The following is an 18444-nucleotide window of genomic DNA, read 5'->3' as shown; positions in this document are numbered from 1 at the left end:
ACATAAAATAAACGACTCTTTTAACGTATTGCGTGGTCCTCATTAAAGAGTATTCGTTGCTATGGAAATATGATCGTCCTTTTGTCCAAAATCCATACGGACGTCGTGTGGATCATTTTTCGTTTTTGCATAAAAATCTCATTTTATTTTTGCATTCGAGTCATCGTTTTAGACGTAATTTTAACTAAAAAATCGCGAATTACCTTTCATTTATTCATAGAAACTTTTCATTTGTGCATAAAAGTGAAAATAATGACAATATACCTTCAGATTTTTTCAATAAAAATCGCCTTTCACTTATGAATAAAAATAAAATTAATGATACGGATTCGGCTCCGATGAGAAATAATCGAAACTGGGCTGTTCCAATATGCAAGCCATTTTCTCAACCATTTGATAAAAATCTCGTCAGAAATTTCGCGTTTAACAGCAAAATTTATTCGCATCTACTTTCATGCTTAAAAGTTATTACGCATTATTAAAACTGCATTATTCATAGTTGGAATATCTGTTTCTTTGTACTCACGCTGTTGTCCAGCAAAATATTTCCTGAAAAGTATCGTACGAGTACTTTTTTGCACGGCGGAAAGCTAAAAGTAGAATGGAAATTATTTTATACATCTGTATAAATACGTTACGTCATTGAGTACTGCGGCAACAACTGGCGTGAATTACACAGATGCAAGTGCCCCCTGGAGAATAAAACATCACAAAAAATTAATTTTAAGTATTTTTGGCTTGTATTTATTTCGAGGTTTAATAACAAATGCATTTACTTTGAAATTTGATTTGAATTAATTATGATGCTTGTCCGTACAATCCACAGATTCATTTCTGACGACGTACACCCACAAATAAATTGCTATTCATAAAACGAAATAGTGTATAAATATTTAAAATAATGAGACAAAATTACACAGATTTATCCGAACCACAAGCGTTATTGTTTAATATAAAGTTGACGCACACAAAACCAAAATGCGTTTCGTGATGTACCCCAAGACTGTTGTCGAACGTAAAGGACTGAATAAACGATTTAATAAAAGCTTTATTCGATTTAGTGTAAAATAGCCTTTCTCCCTTCTTATTTATCTCTTACGGCGTCATTTGGGGTGTGCTGTTAAGACTGCAATCGATTGTCCTGCGTCAGGCAATGATGACCAAAGTAATTTTCTTATTACGTGTCGGCCCAAGGGGCGGAGCGAGAAAACCGGATATCCGGTGAATGACTAGGCTGCATGTAAGTGAGGTGTGAAATATTTATGCGTGGCTACACAACATTGTTCTCTTTTCCTTCTTGCAAGAGTTACTGGGTTTGTTTTAACGGACTTTTCACTACTTTTTTTTTTCAATTGCAACTTAATATTGAATTCTGTATTTTTTTTTTCTAATTTAAATCGGTTAGCAATTACCAATCACAATGGCTCTGTTGGCAGTGTATCAGTTTGTGATTTGGGGTCACTGTAAAGGAACCTATCATTAATCACGGCCACTCGGGAGCCTGCTCATCCACGGCGACTTGGTAGATGAGCATTCTCTACCGCACACATCCGCCATTTCACTTCGGCTTTGATACGTTCGCCCTCAGATAACAGCTACCGATTTGCCCTACCAGAATGATCCTGACAACCCACTGCTGCTTAATGCTTTATCTTAAATCGCTGCTTCTGCAATCTGTATGCTGTGTATGCCCGGGGGAAAAGTATTCCTTGCGTTGTATTTCTTTGTGATCCTCCCCCCTCCCGACACACAACAGCCATTGTAACGTTTGACCCTTCCGAAGAGATCATCTTTTGTCCCTTATTTATCTCCCTGCAGGAGTGATGGAGTGAACAAATCCCCTCACTTCATGCGATATGGATTTAATTTAGTGTCCGTCTTTTCCCCGCAGCAATCTCACTCCCATTGCTACCCGCATCGTTGTCGTTATTTCAGTAACCTGAGGGGGGGGGGGGGGGGATCGTTAGAGCCGAACTGGCAGACGTTAGTGTGACAACGCGTGTTGGGATAGGCCGCCTGGTGCTACCATGTTGCTCTAAGCGAAGGGAGCTTTCGGATGCAGCGCCCCATTTCTGCACGAGACACTCCTGAAACAATGCAGTCGAAATCGTACTGGTCGACATTGAACTTTCGCCACCCCCGTAAGTCAGAGACGCTGACTCGTTGTACGCAGGGGGTTGGCGCCAAGTATCCTTTTCGACGAGCTACATCTAATTAGAGGTCGGAACGTTAAACGCAATGCCAGCTTCGGAAACCACCCTCGATGAGGTAGAAACAGAGTTAAAATCAAGGAGAACAGCCGACAGGCCTTACTCGGTTTAAGGTCAGGAAATTCTGGGAATTTTCAGCAACCACCCTTCACTCGGTAACAAGGCATTCAGACGAGCTGTTGGGTTGAAAGTCACATTTGAAAGGAGCGCCCTCCTTCTGGAAACGAATTCTCTCTTTTTTTTAGAAGCATTGGCAGTAAAACATGTAATCCCCCCCCCAACCAATTTAACAAGGTGCATTTAATCAAAAGAACTTAAAAAAAAACTAACGAGTTTAAACAGCAAAGTCGTTCTGGGCGCGCGGAGGATAGGAGGGTTCTGCTAAATGGGAATCTTCGAAGCTGTCGATTTCGAAGGTGATCTTAAATGCAGGGAAGTGTCAAAGCACTTCAGATCTGTTCCGGTGGGCAGGGCAAAATGCGTTGAAGACAAATCGATACGTGCGTTGAACAAACAAAGAAAGAAGAAAAAAAACTTTAAACCAGTCTTTTATTTATATTTCGCCTGCAGGAGCACGAGTATCGATCCACCACCTCGTCTTGTTAGTGTTCCGGATGAAAATTTCCTTACAAACGAATGATAGCTTAAGCGGTCCTAACTTGAAGCGATCTACCTGCCACCTCCTTGGGACCATCCCTTTCAGCAGCAGCAGCACAAATAACTACGTATAAAACCCCCCATTTGCCCGTGTTGCCAGCTGGACTAAGGCGGGCCAGGTGTTCTTGCAGGGCAAAGATGAATTATGGACCTCTGTGACATCTTAATTATCGGTTTTCAGAGGCAGGACTGGGGGAACGTGCGTGAAAATCCCGGGAGGCGTTAATTTGTTTACTTTCTTAAAAGCAGTCATTTGGTCTTGTGGGTAAATGACACATCTTTCGTCCCGAGGCTCGCCCTCCGCTTTGCGAGCAGTCCGTTAGCAAGAACGAACATAAACATTCGCCAAACAGGTCACACTAAAACTGGGAACTTTCCACCACTCATTCCTCTTTAATAATGTGACTGCTCTCGATTTTACTACTTGGCTGGTTAACTTTTTTTTTTTTTTCTCTCTTCAGACGATCCTCAATTCCATGCACAAATACCAGCCGAGGTACCATCTGGTTCGAGCTAACGACATTCTCAAGCTCCCCTACAGCACCTTCAGGACTTACGTGTTCAAAGAAACAGAGTTCATCGCAGTCACAGCTTACCAGAATGAGAAGGTAACTTCTTACTTTCTTTTATTCTTCTTTAAGATTTTTATTACTTAACTAGCTCTCAGAACGCCATTTTTTTTTAAGTTGAAAATAAAATTTGTGCCTGAAAGCAATCCTTGGACTCAAATGCAGAAGTTTAAGAAACTGGATCCTATTGTTGCCATGGAAACATACGTCACATCCTCTGTTCGAAATTATTTTTTCATTATATGAAGAAGCCGGAATAAAAGGAGTACAAATTAGGCCTACGATCCTTAACAGACAAAAGGATATACATTGAAAGAAGGTGAAAATATTCAAACCAAAAATAAATTAGGCTCTTCCAGAGATTTCTTTTTGTCCTTTGTACCTACGAATAGTCGTCATTTCCTTCGCATTATGAATGCCGTCCCCTCCACAAACGCCTTCAGAAGTAATCGCAAGAAACCCAGCCATCAACCCCATAAAAAACAAACATAACCAGAAATCAACCAAACTTACAAAGTAATTTCTGAGCCATCAGCGTTTGTATTTATAAAATGCGCTTATACATAAGTGATCCACAGCCAAAAAGCAAATATTTACTAGCTGGATCGTCAAGTACCCGCTCCCGGTCATGAAAGATTGGAACGTTCAGTCCCTTATTAGTGAGCAGGAACTGAAGACAGAAACCCCGCTTGAGAAACCAATCGTATTCAGAGCAAGTCGAGCCTCCAGTAAACAAGGTTACGGTATCATTCTGGATTGTTAAAATCATTCCGCCACTAAAGATCTTAGCTTTTTCAGCTCTTTTCGATTACAAAATGTCTAAGGCAGACCATAAGATGGTAATGGGGAAATTCTGAAATGTAACGTGAAAGGGCACGGGTCTCACCCGATCATTAGGTTAATATTTGGATAACAGGCACTATTTACTTTCTCTCTCTCTTTGGTTTAGAGACTTGAGTCTCTGATTTTAGTTAAACTAAAGACTTGGAATTCATCTCGCTCTCCACAGAAGAATTTTGTCAAGACTATGACAGTACCATCTGTTCCTTCCGTGAATCTTTTCCAGCGAACAGTCTACACTTGTGGAAAGCCAGAATGCTGCTGTATTAGAATGCTATAATGCCAGTGGATAAAAGCAATAATAAAGAAGCAACGAAGAATAAAGGATAGCAACCATTCAGTAATACTTTCACACGTCTCAGCATGGCTTCTTGGCATGCACCGTGAGAAAAAGCGATCTGATAGAGAGAGAGAGAGGCGGATTGAAATAGCAAATGGTGGCAGGAGTAACAATGAAAGAAGCAATTTTATGAGCTCCGAATAGCGAGAAAAACTAAAATTGGCAGCAACAATAATGATTAAGATTTGATAACAACTGGCGTTAAGAAGCTTTCCGTGTATTTCAGAATGTCGATTTAATGGATTTAGTTATTTGTAGAAAATACTAAACTTCGCCTGTGCCCTCTAATCAGCAGACTGTTGGTTCGAGTTCCCCCGTAGGCTTGAATGTTTGTGATTGGGAGATGAATTTCCTCGTGTGGTGTAAGTTCATTACTGAAGGCGCGAAATAGCTTAAAATAGTTCGATGTTCAGGTATCTAGAGCAGGGTTTCTAGATTGTCTTATCCTTTAGCCCGCCCACGGTATTAATGCACTCTTGACTAGCAACCTCCTGTTCATATTGACTAAAATGGCGATGAAACCGCGGATTAATTATAAAGAAAATGACAAGAATGAAGCCGATTTCTCATCCAAATCCGTTAGAAAACTCAGCACTTATTAAAAATAAATAATTATTAACCTTCAAGCTTCAATTTTTTTTTTTTTTTTTTATGTCTGGTCCACACACGAAAAGCCACAAGACCTACAGCACATTAGTGCCGTGTGTGGGCAAGAGGAATCTGTTCACATTTTGCTTGAACAGCTGAGGGTTGTAATGCTTGGGGAAGACTGTTCCAAAGGACAGAAGTAGACGAGAAGGAGGAAGCAGTGAAGTAGGTTCAGTGAGTTTCAAGATGGACTGTAAAAAGGTGTTGGTTAGCAGTGGCTCTTGTTTTAAAGATTTTGAAGGAGAGTGCGTTGAAGCATCTTTGATAAATCCTACTAAAATACAAGCCATTTCATTTTTCAATGATGTGTTGATTATTTTGAGCTATGGGCAGCCTATTCTTATAACGGGACTGTGATCAGATATGGCTTTACGTAATCGTAAATTGATATCTAAATAACAGGAAAATATTTTACTATGAATTACAGTAAGAAATGAAAACAAAGTTATAATTGATCGGGTCAGTTATGATCCGATGCAGTTGTGATTGCAAAACGAGCAGTGACATACAGATATGATTGATCACTTTTAAAATAACCACAAAATAACCTTGCTAATCATAAAATATATTTTACAACCAAGTATGCTCTCTCTCTTTGTTCGTTTTCATTGATTTGTACAGGGCCAAGAGCGAATTCGCAGTAGACCTCATCAGCATAAATAATTATAATAAAATGGATATAATATTCCAAAAGAATTTTATTTGCCATATTACACAGACATCGATTCAAAAATAAACATAATAACATAATATTATGTTATGTGAACATAACTTCCGCAAACGTGTTTTCATGGTTCGAAATGTGCACTGTTATTACCGCAAATGTTTCAGTTTAAAGGAAAATTATATTATTAATCAAGAAGAAAAATAGAAAAATAACGATTTCATTTTCTTGACATACAGTTGAGCATCGGTTTTATTGCCGCTTCTTACGTAAGTTAATGATCGAGATGAATCGCTTTAAAACATTTTTTAGTATTTCATCGGACATCTTGATTCGAAATGTATTTTTATATTTGGAATTCTGCAAATTCAGTTTTCTTTTAGAGCAGCAATGAATACGCTGTATTTAGGGGGTGATTCGTTCTTAAGCGATACTATTTGGGCCGCGGAAGAATAAAAAATTCGACATTTCGCGAAAGGTGCAATTAGATGACAGTTTATGTGGCCAAGTTAAGCGAATTTTTGAATCCTGCTCAGATTAAAAACTCGAATTAGCAGTTTAGTAATAACTTTTCACTCCTGTGAATAAATCAAAAAGTCGAAGGAATATGTTACCCTGTTTTGAAATTCGGAGGATACAAAAAAAAAAGAAGAAAAAGTGATGTGTTGTTTAAAAGTCACTTTCCTGCATCTTCAGGTACAGTTTTATCATCAATTTTGATCCCATCACGATACCAATGCATTAACTCATAAATTTAAAGTACTAAATAAACGTGGCCTAATTTTCGCAGTTGATAACAGAATTTCGGTTATTTTGTGAATTGTTTTGTGGAGTGGTTAGCGTACACGCTCTGTAACCAGGTTCGAATACCGCCGTGGGCATGAATGTTTGCGATTTTGTCTTTGGGTGAAAATGAACTTCATCACCCGGTGTAAGACCACCACCCGCTTATTGGAGGCTTGAAAAAAAGTTTCATGTTTGATCTTTAGAGCAGGATTGCGAACAAGGTAAAAATAAATAAAAAAAATACAATAAATAAATAATGATAAAGAAATCCTTAGTCCCTCCCCTCCACACACTAATGATCGATCTATTATAGGTTTATAGCAGCCTTTTCGTAGGCGGGAAACATAACAAAATAGTAATAATAAATCCTCCTCCTCCCACTGTGACTTGCGTTGTTCCTGTTCATGATTGCAATAAGACAGCGAGTTACTAATGACACGGTACTAGTGTATTATAGGTTGAACAACCAACCTCTTGTGTGTGGGCACAATATTAAAAAAAAAAGTCCCTATTTTATTCAAATTGAGTGTTCTGAAGCCGACTTTTCAATTTTGCGAAAAGAGCAATACGGGAAGAAATTTTTTTTGTCGTATAAGACAGACGAACTCATTCAGTTAAATCCATCTTCATTGAGACACTCGGGGAACAACGAATTACGTGATTTTGCACAAGCTGCCTCTGATCTTTTTTTTTTTTTTTTCTCGTGTGTAGCATTCTAACGTGTGTCAAAATGCACGTGACAAATCTCCTGTTTAATGTATATTCACTGAATTAGCTACGTAAGTTAATAAATACACGTCTTTATTTCATAGTTCTGAACTGTGACATTTCCATATACAGGGCATACTTTTCTTTAAATCATAAGGCATAAAGGCGATAATCTATGGAACTATTTATAATTCTACGTTTTTCTTATTTGATTTGCTTCGCTATTCGATTTTATTTTTTGGAAATCAAAATTTAAAAAATGGTGTGACCTTTCAACTTCATCTCACCCACCCTAACCCTTTAGAATGGGCTTGTCCGACAGTTTGGAAGCGACTGCTTTAAATTTTGTTCAAGGTTGGCACTCTCTTGTTTGGCAGAGAATTTCTGTGCTTTGGTTTTTATGTTATTTATTTCTGTTTGTTAATTAGGACTGGAATCTGAATTCCAGTGTGGAGCCAGAGATATTTTATTTATATATTTAGTTGTTTTCCACCGAAGGTTGCTACGAGCAAGGTGAAAGTTGTAATAGCGCTTTCGTTCAGTAAAGAATGACACGTAACTCTTCATCTGGGTCTTATCTCCTATTATGTGTTTCTTCTTAGCATCTTTCCCCAATTCATTGTTATGTAGCTACATTTCTAAGAACTCTCACAAAGGATTTAATAAATATACTTGAACGATAGGCTTAACTGTATAACAATATTCCTGCAACTGGCACAACATATTAAAATATGTTTGATGTTTTTTTATGTGCGTGATATTTATTCAAGCATTTAAAATAAATATCTCATATATGAGAGTTTCTTTATTTCATACATTGTGTAACTTGTACACTTGGAAATGACTCTTTCAACCTTGGGCTTGTGAAAGATTAATGCCATCAGCATTGACCAATTTCACGCAGTAATTCCAGTAGCACATTACGCATGCGTAAATTCATTACTTTAAAAAAAAAAGTCTTTATTGCAGTTTAGCAAATAACGCGTAATTTTTAGATTAATCTTGTAGAAGCAGATCTGTTTGTGCTTTACACGTCTTATTTACAGTTCACAAAGCAAAATGAAGCCTGAAGAAGAAATTAGAAGTATAGCTTCTTTTAAAAAAATGTAACCATAAGATGACATTTTTTGTGCAATCGGTACAAAATAAATATCATTGGGTAAATTATTGTATTTTTTCCCCATCTTGTATTCGTCTGTCTGGTTTTGTATCGTACATCTAAGGACCATATAGTTCGATGATTTTCCGACTCTAATCATCGTAAATTTCACCATTAAAAAATAATAAACTTAAGATTTGTTAATAAAAAATACGTGGCTCAGATATCACTAGTAAATAGGTACAAATAACAGTGCAGGAGCTTTAAAAATCAGCACCGCACTGGTCAGTTGTCCACAAAAGGTCACCAGTGAAAATCATCTGCTCAAAACATAAATATGTAGAACTATCCAATTCCAAAATTTCTTAAACTGTGAACTGAGAGATTTTTTTTTTTTTTTTTAAATCGTAGATCACAAAGCTTAAAATCGACCACAACCCGTTTGCTAAAGGATTTAGAGACACTGGGGCTGCCAGGAAGGACAAAAGGTAATTTTTCACTATTCGGCATTGTAATAATATCTTAATCTTGATTTTTTTTTTTTTTTTTCATTTCACATTAACAGAAATACTTCAAATAATTTCGAGAAAGTATACTTTTTTTATTGTTTCTTTTTCTAGGCGCCAATCTCTTCTTGGTTCCCAAGAGATTTTCCCGAAAGATGATCTGTTGGGGAGCAATCACGATGCTAGCGGCATTCGATCTGTTGTCGACGATGGAGACGAGAGCAGCGACAATGACAACATAGAAGTGGATGATCTCTGCTTGGAAGAAGGTAATAAAGATCACTCTTTTCTTACAATTACAATTAGAGCAGATGGTTAACGCTTCTTCGGTTAACATCAGTCAGGTTAAAGCATCTCTTCGGGGGAAAAAAAAACTCGCGCTGTTAGTTACAGCCAACATTCTCATTTTCGTTGTGATCTTCGAGTGGTGACGAGGGAATTGTCCCAGTTCGCGATACCCCCGGGCAAAGTTGAGGAACCTTTTTTTTCATTAAAAGACGACAGCTCGTTCTAAGGAGTTCCCCTCTCTTTTATTCCTCGCTTTGCTGGTGTATTAATTTTAATAAACGTGTTCTTGCATTTCGCGAGACTCACTTTTAAACAGCAGAACAATTTTGCCGAGTTTCGTGTACGTGCATGAACGACGTGTTGAAGCCTACATAAGTGGACACACCCGAAAAGCTTGCATAAACTTTCCGCTTTTAATTTTTTTTCGTTTCAATTATGCATTTAATTTATACATAAACTGGAATATAAATGCCTTTCGCTTCATCTGATTAGTTTAAAAAAAACCTCCGTTCTTAACAAGTACAAATCTGTGTATAAGTAATGACTCGTCAATCATAACAAACATTGCTGAAGAGTTTTGTTCTCAGCGGATCTTTTCAAGTTGTTCTTCCACTTACGCCTCCTTTGATCTCCTACTGTAAAGTGCAGGAGATCAAAAGATTGCCAGTTAGTTTTATTCATCAGTGGTTTTTATTTATCGTTATTATTATTTTATTTTATTATTTTTTTCCGATTGTTATTAAGTTGCGTTGCTAGAATTACTTATAATAAAATAGTCATAAACAAGATTTTTTTAAGATCGTGCAGTTGTTACTTGCTTTCTTTACACCAAACCTTTTTTAAGCAGGAGATCCGAAATCTGAGCGAGGCAACCACGAGGACAAAGGCGAATGCAGACAGGACAAGGAGAGTAGCCCAGCACGCTCCAAAGAGGACGACTCCACCAGCAGGCACGTGATTTCCTCTCCGACAGATTCGCTGCTCAATGCAAGCGAGCTGACAGTCGATCCCGCTGACGACGCCCTGAAAGTCAAGAAAATTCAACCGCAACTGGTGCCGTCACTGTACCCGTCTGTCCTGCATCCGGGCGGGATGCCTCACGTGTTCTTCTCTGGACCGTCTGTGACGACAGCTCCGTCTCACCTGTCGCTGTTCACCGCCGACGGTGTGTTCAAATCTTCGCAGTTCTCCACCACTCTGGCGGCCATGAGACACCTCCACGCGCAACTCGGCCACCGCTACCCCACCTTCGATCACCCACTAGCCACCGAGCTGGCGGAATTTTCCGTCTCGATGAAGGGACTCAAACAGCATCGCTATGCTCCGTACCCCCTTCCCCAAGACCTCCCAGCGGACACCTCCGACCCGTGCTGCAAAGACAGGTGCATCGCAGCTCCGATCACGACCGGCGAACAGATGTCGTCATCGTCTTGTCTGCCAGGTTTCTCCAACAACCTCCTGCCCAAGTTCCCGCTTCTCTCGCAGACTAAAGGCTGACCTTTGACGCCAGAAGTGGTCAAAGTGTAAAATAGTTTGACTCATCTCGTTCAACACGGCGATCTTCAAACGATGGACTTCTTAAACGCCGGTTATCCAGGGAAGCTCGTGTTTATTTATTACAAGGTCAAAGCAGAAGAAACCTCTCGGTGTACAGTGTTCGTGTGTGTATATGTGCGTGTGTGTGTGTGTGCGCGCTCCTAATGTAGGTACATTAGTTTCTCTGTATGTGCGTGTGTAGACACCAATGTTCCTTTTTTGAACGTGTTTTTCAATAACTCGTGACTGACCCCCACCCCCCAAGATGGAAACTCACCGTCCCTTAGTCAGGACGTCTTTTTTTTCCCCACATGTTTCAGTGTTCGATATCAGCAAGAAATTTTCCAGCGAAGTCCCTCCTCAGTGACTTTTGTCAGGTCACCTAGAACTATGCAGTCACCTCATCATTGACCCCGATGACGAAAGGTCACGGATTTTTCCTGGACAAAGACTGTATGTCCGTGGCTCTCCGACGGAGGATCCAGAGCGGGTTGGAACGAGAAAGCCGTGCCCTTGACAAGTGACTCTTTCTCCTAGTGTCAGTAGAGAAGTGTGCTGAATGCTAGTCCAGTTGCTGTAATATATTGTTTCTGTGCTAGTTGATGTCAGTAATAAAATTTTATCAAGTGATCTCTGACTTTTTCACCTTTCCCCTATCACTAAGCCACAGATCTTTCTGCCATTCATTTTTATTATTTTTTATTTTATTTTTTTGGTTTACATGTAAATGCATGACCTGCAGAAGTTTCATAGAAATTTCTTTCTTTTCGGAATGCATAATTACAGATCGAGAAGTAAATAACTGGATTTCATTGGTGTGCATTTGTCCTCGCATAAACAGGGCCGCTGTAACCATTCCATACTGCAAAGCCAATCGAGAACTTGGGCGTAATCAGCGAACACCTCGAAGGAAGAAAAAAATGTCGAAGCTGTCGGATTTGTGTGTGTGCAAGGCAAATTACGCCATTAAGCTGATGAAACCCATTGATTGAATATAATGCAGCTCCTGAAATTCAATTACATATCACATGAACTAAACAAAAAAAAAATCATTCAGTGCAGGATGGCATCATTTTTGGGATATTTACATCGCTCGCAGTTATTTAAAGGTATATGGTCGAAATATCTATACCTAAAGTATTTATTTCCTAATTTTGCATATCAGATTCTCGACATTAAATTTGAAGACCTATTAAGATTTTAATATATATATATATATATATATATATATATATATATATATATATATATATATATATATAAACTCGCGTAAGCCCAACAGATTGTTTCATTTATTTATTGGGTCATTTCATTTTACAGGAAAAATTGGTATTTTCTAAATTCTATAACGGGAATGATATTTTCAGTATTTTAATGAATACTATCTTTGAATTTCTCACGCCTATTTTTTTTTTCTTCAGAGTTTCAAATAAATAAATAAATAAAACAAATCGTTCGTGTTAAATGCGGTGTGCACCCTCGCCTGTAATCTGTTTGACTGCATGGTAGCAGAAGGAATAATTATAAAGCTTAACTACTTTTGTGTTCCATTCGCCATTAAAATTGTATTTCGGCTGGCGTTCATTTCACGCGCATCACCATAGCAACCAACACAAAGTATTTTTCGTGAGGACGTTCAATTATCGAAACATTAAATTCGTATTAAAGTGGAAATTTTTCCTGACATGTTAGCGAAGTAATGGTCAATTCAATTTCAAAAATCATCTCGAAATCTTGAAGAATTTTTATCAATTGCGTGGCACAAAACAGATAAAAATAATGTCTCAGTTGAAACAGTGGGAAAACAGATAAAACAGAATCCGATGCACGCTAGATTTTAATAATTCTGATTGCTATTTGGCAATTATAGTTGGAGCTGTAATTGCGCAATAAATGTAATGAAAAAAAAAGTAAATGAAAAACTGTTCAACTTTGGGCATTTATTCAAAAGACAGCGTATTTAATAAATAGCTTTCAATAAAACATTAGGGTTCGCGAGTTAGTGTTATTGACAACACTGGTAACGAGAGTATTCGGTCGTTGCAATTGTTGCTATCATTAGGAAAACTGCAGATTTCGCATTGAAGGGAGAAAATTAAAAGAGTTAACGTGTCGTTGCTTAGCTCGCTAGTGGAGAAATAGAAGTGCATGTAAAGTGCTGCATTTATGCCCCGAAGAACGTTGCACTTTCCACGATAACTCCAGTTAATCTCTCGCACAAGGGTGACCTCCACAGAACAACGGAAACACAGTGTAGCGTCTAGTTGACACTGTCCGCTGTGCAAGGTTACGCCAACAAGAAATTAAGACAATGTTAAAGACCCTGCACCTTGGAAGCGTTATAGTGAAGAGAAATCAGTTTTGAGGGAAGGGTGGACCCTCGTGTCTCGTGTCGTAGCATTTCACGCGAGCTGTGTGGCTGCTCTCGGTTGTGTTGTACGGCCCAAGCCAATCATTATCTCCAATCGCAGCTGTCACCTCCGGCTGTGACTAACGAGCTCAGTGGCGCCACATGCAGCACCCGCAAACTGCGTGAGACCATTATTCATGCTCGCGCCCGTCTTTCTCTCGGCCAAAGGCACGAGACAGCAAATATCGACACTGACAAGGAACGCTTTGCCGACGCGAAAAACGCACTTATGTTTAAAAAGGATTCTTTCGGAGCGGGGGTTGCGCGTCTCTGTGACACCGTTACCATGGCCACAGAAGGAGAAATGTCTGTGAGCTGCGTTTGCTGTCGAGAGCCACACAAAGTTCGCCCGCAACAAACCGATCCCGCTGCCCACACCGCTAGTGGGGGTGAGCTTCGCCGAGGGGGTGGGTTACATCACACTTCTGGTTGGCTAGACGAGTGCATGTCGTATTGGGGAGGGGGGGGGGGGGAGAATGGAAATTGCAGGGTGGAGAGATAACGTATCGTACATCATTCTGCATCGTAATGCGTTGGATAATACAACGATACGGAATGAGCTGCGGCAGGTTGTCACCCCGTCCGCTACAATATCTGGACCCATTCGTTGTGGTAAATAATGACATGCAAATTGAACCCTCTCGAAGTGTCATTCTTAATTCATCCAAATGCCTAATTTATGACGTTGCTGGGGCATCAGTAAGCAATGCACAGCTCGCCAGAGAAAGACAAATGGCCTGCGCACGCACCGTTCCAGGCGAACCATCCTTCTTGCAGCAGAGGTGTGTGTCGTGAAAAATAAAGAACATGGAGATAGCGATTCTCGAAGTTGGGAAGGGTTGACTTTTGGAATTCGTCAAGAAATGTTTTGCAACAGAATCCATTGTGGGCTCTCGTCGGTCGAGCGGGTGCACCCGATCGATGCTTTGTGAGCTTTATAAATACAAGCACGGAAGCGTCCTCGCTAATCGCCGATTCTCCATTTGAGCCAACTGGGGAATGAATGTTTAATACAAATGAGCATCTTCGCAAAGAATTCACGTGGACAACGACGGATGCTTGAATTCCAATTAGGTGTGATGAATGAGCGTGTCCTTCCCTCATTAGGAATGATGTGAAGCTGGTTCGGATGTGCTTAAGCAGACTGACAAACTCGTCATGATACTACGACGCATCTGGGACTGTTTCCCTTTGGGCCTAACCGTAATTATACAGATGAAAAACCAACGGAGTTATCGTAATTAACCATATTAATAATTAATCAGTTTAGGATTACGCTAATTACGAGGTTATACATTTTCTGCCACTTTCTTTATTTCCCAAAAAACAGTGCGTTCGGAATAATTCCTGTATATCCCATAATGCATTGCAGCGTGCATCACTAAATGATGATGCTGCACGCGCTACACAAAGGGATGTTGTGCGTTCAGTTACATGCGACATTCCGACACATAAAACAAGTGCTACTTTTCGTAATCCCACTTAACGATCCCCGATCCTGCCAAGTTCATTTACCCCGCATTTAAATACCCCGTAAAGGCCCTTGGTGGATCCTAACAGGGCATTGTCGGGGTGCAAATTCTTCTCCCTGGCGAACAGTGCATTAACAGTCGGTATTTTCCTCGGCCGCCACTTCCTCGATTGTGACAACGCATGTCTCTTCCCTCCGCTAATTGTTACCTTGTTCCCACTTGCACAACCCACACGAATGGGTAAGTGAGGACAGGCAGGCATTCACCCGGAATTCGGAGGAGGTGGGGGGGGGGTCTTAGGATCTTGGGTAGCTTCAGGCTTTCTTCGTAAACTTATCAATCTTTAGTGTTCCTTTTAAGAGTCAAGCAACTGTGTGGAGACAAGATAACAAGGTGGTATTGTTACTGTCCTTAGACCTAAGGCTCTGGGAGATTACATACATACTAAGAAAACAGGAGACGGTTGCTTTCTGATGACACTGACAGCTCATCTGGACCTACCTACTTCGCAAAACGAACGAATCAATCTAGACAGACGAAATACCAACTTTGTCTTCCCCCAGAAGGTATCCCCCTGTTTCATGAACAGAGGGGATATATCAGTGTTTACGCTCTTTGCTTTAAACTTTCTTTCTTTTTTCTTTTTTTTTTTTTTTTAACTTGATACACAAGAACACCAGCCGATAGGTGTCCCTGTGTTTCCTCCCATGATAAGCCCACATTTTTTCAAGTTTCATTACCAATAGCTTGACTCCGTTTAACTGGGACACATTTCTGATTAAAGCTGATACGTTTTTCAGAGTCGACTTGCTTTTGGAACAATTTTTATAATCGTTAAAATGGCAAACGAAAATTACACCAGGATGCAGCACCGTGCTTTCAAACTTGAGAAATAATTTCGCGCTGAATGTTTCTTAAAAGCTTTTTTCTTTTTTATGGGGCTTAATTATGAACTTGCTTTGCTGATCAGAAACACTGATTCTGTTTAGCTTTCTTTCAGAACGAAGAAGCGAAAAGCTGCTTATATAAGAATATTTAACGTCCGCCTAATTAATTTCACGTCGCACAGTTAGTGCAGAGAGAGAGATCTGAGATGAAACGATAGTTCAGATTTAAAAATACCAACTGCTGAAATTAAATGACGCTACCTTATACGAAGGTCAATCTACGTATGACGATCAGTTAAGAACGTTCACTTTTAAATGCGCGGGGACGCAGTAGAAGGCTGCAGGTTTTGTTAACTTCGCGAGATCTCACTCCGCTCTTTTACATGCTGATCCTGCGTCGTCCAAGTTGTACGGAAGGCAACATTCTTGTTGACAAAATGAAACCACTGTGCACGTTCATTTAAAGGCTTCGTTTCTCCGCGCAGCGATGATAAATCATGCTGGAACACTGAGCTATGCAGTTTCTTCAGACAGTAAAGTATCCTTAATAGAGTGTTTTATGGACCCAGGAGGAGGGTGGGGGAAGAGAGCAGAAGTGCGTTTAAAAGAGAGAGAAGAAGGCCAAACACTGGGAGGACGGCATAGCTATTCTGCCCCAGACTGGGTAATGACAGGTTTGGACAGCGTAGAAACGTTTGCCACTTACACTGGTCAAACATTTACTCTGGCTTCCAGCCTGCAGGCGGTACAGCTCTGCTAATCACTGGGAGCGAGGCTTTCCTCTGATAGCACAACGCAACATCTTGGCCGTTTGTTCGGTGGCGTAGACAAGCCATTACTCAGATGGTTTTCTACCGGTGATCCTGTTGACAAGTGTTGTCACTGCTTGCTCGCGGCCTCTTTCGGCGCCCAACCGTCTGCTCCCCTCGGGCATCCTGGGCACACCCAGACTGCAGGAAGATGGTAGGTGGTCCTCTCCGAACGGTCACCATGGTAATGCACTACGCCATGGAAGGGAGTACCTCGCAAGCACTGGCTGACCAGTGGGTAGGCTCTGATGCCAACCCCGTTATCTATTTCATTATCTTCCTCTCTGCTCCACCTACATTTTTCAAAAGCTTTAAACCGGCAATATTTTTTTTGGTTTTATTTTGTAAAGATGACAAAAACGGTAAATGATGACACATTCTATAAACTAGCAGTTTATAGAACACCGCTTGTATTGTATAAATATATAAAAAGACCGCTTGTATTATAAAATACCTAAACAATAAACATTACCAGAGAGCACCAGCATAAATTCAAGGCCTATCAACTATGCCTGCAGGTTGCGCACAGTTGTAAAAAAAAACAAAAAAAAACAAAAAACTAATTATTATACGTTTTTTTTTTTTTTTTTTGTTTCTTTGTTTAAAACACATTTAAGAGAATTGTGATAATGAAGCATATTATGAGTTCCTTAAATATTTTCTTGATTTCAGTATGAAAATCAATCAAATATCTTTTCTTCTCTAGGGGACGAAGTATTTTTTTCTAAGAGCTTTGCAACTAAAAAGGTCTCATAAGATGTTTTTCTTCCCGTGAAACTTGAGTTTACCCCCTGAAAAAGAGAGAAACTGTCAGATAAACGACTCTGCCTACTACTTAAAAGAATAAACTACGCATTTATAAATAAACTAGATAATGATTATAGCAAACGTTTACTAAATATTTCTTTTTCGTTGGCTACTATGACAAGAGAGAATAAATCAGGAATTTTTATACAACGTTAGTGCTGGAACCACTGCAAGACTGCATTCCTGCTATCAGCAATGCTCAAACCCATTATAAGACATTCTGCAAAGCAGAATAATTTTCATCCATCCGCCAACACTGTGGACCTTTTCTTAACCACGTCTTCCTCTCCCTCTCAAAACTATAAAGTAGAGGAAAAGTCTCCGTTTGTTAACTCCGACCATAAAGTACACGTTTCTCTTTCTAGAAATGGACCCGCCAATTTGAGTCTCGTGACTTTTGGTACCACATCGGTAAAACAGTACTGGGTTTCGTTTTTCTACGCCTGTTTTCTTGGGATGATTATCGTTTCTTTATTCCGATCCAAATAACTGCACCACCCAAATAACAGATAAATAAAAAGAAATAATTCTAAGTGGAATGAGAATGAGAATTTTCATTACGCTCCACAGAAAACCCCTGCCCATTATATATCCATACCTTGGTTCTCAAAAAAAAAAAAAAAAGGAGTTCAAAACTAAATTTCAACACATCTCAAATGTGTCGCATCAAAAACGCTCGTTTCGCATTCAGCCTAAGGTACACTATACTTCACCCTGGAACACTGTAAATAAATAATAATAATATTAAACAATAAATCCAAATCAGACTTTGAAAGAGCCGCATGCAAAAAAACTCATCTCCTGCTTCAACTAAAGTCAAGTCTTCTTGTTTCGTCTACTGAAAGGTCAAGTCTTCTCATTTTTACATACGCGACCAAGTCGAAATTATTTCCTAATCTATTGAGAACAGTTCAATAATGCCTTATCCGATATACCTCCAGAACGACATCAGAAAAATTTTCGTTATTCTTGATGCCGATATGTCTCCTGGTCCAGAAAATGTCTCTCCCAAAACATGCTCCAGAATTAAAATTCATCCTATTTGGGTTATTGTACCATCTAGCATCTTCCAACACCACAGAATCAAGCCTATATGCAGTCCATCCGCCTCAGAAATGGAGATAAAAGTCAGCCATCGAATTTACTTCCATTTTCCTCGTTCAGCAGTATATCTTTTAGCCAACTTTTCCATCTTTGGATACAGGCCA

The 18444-nt window shown here is 39.7% G+C and overlaps 1 protein-coding gene across 1 annotated transcript in view; it reads left to right on the top strand.

Moving 5' to 3' along the window:
* The window catches only part of LOC150107824 (T-box transcription factor TBX3-like), a 37258-nt gene extending 26446 nt beyond the window's left edge, over positions 1–10812 (top strand). Inside the window, exons 3-6 of the mRNA XM_090392193.1 lie at positions 3329–3475; positions 8933–9009; positions 9142–9296; positions 10163–10812. Coding sequence (XP_090248319.1) covers positions 3329–3475; positions 8933–9009; positions 9142–9296; positions 10163–10812 — 1029 coding nt within the window. The remainder of the gene's footprint in view (positions 1–3328; positions 3476–8932; positions 9010–9141; positions 9297–10162) is intronic.
* The last annotated feature ends 7632 nt before the right edge of the window (positions 10813–18444 follow it).

Source organism: Typopeltis vanoorti, chromosome 4 (genome assembly GCF_054136105.1).
Source record: "Typopeltis vanoorti isolate ZY-2024b chromosome 4, IOZ_Tvanoo_1.0, whole genome shotgun sequence".
Taxonomy (NCBI): Eukaryota; Metazoa; Arthropoda; class Arachnida; order Uropygi; family Thelyphonidae; genus Typopeltis; species Typopeltis vanoorti.
This window is presented reverse-complemented; position numbering and strand designations above follow the sequence as displayed.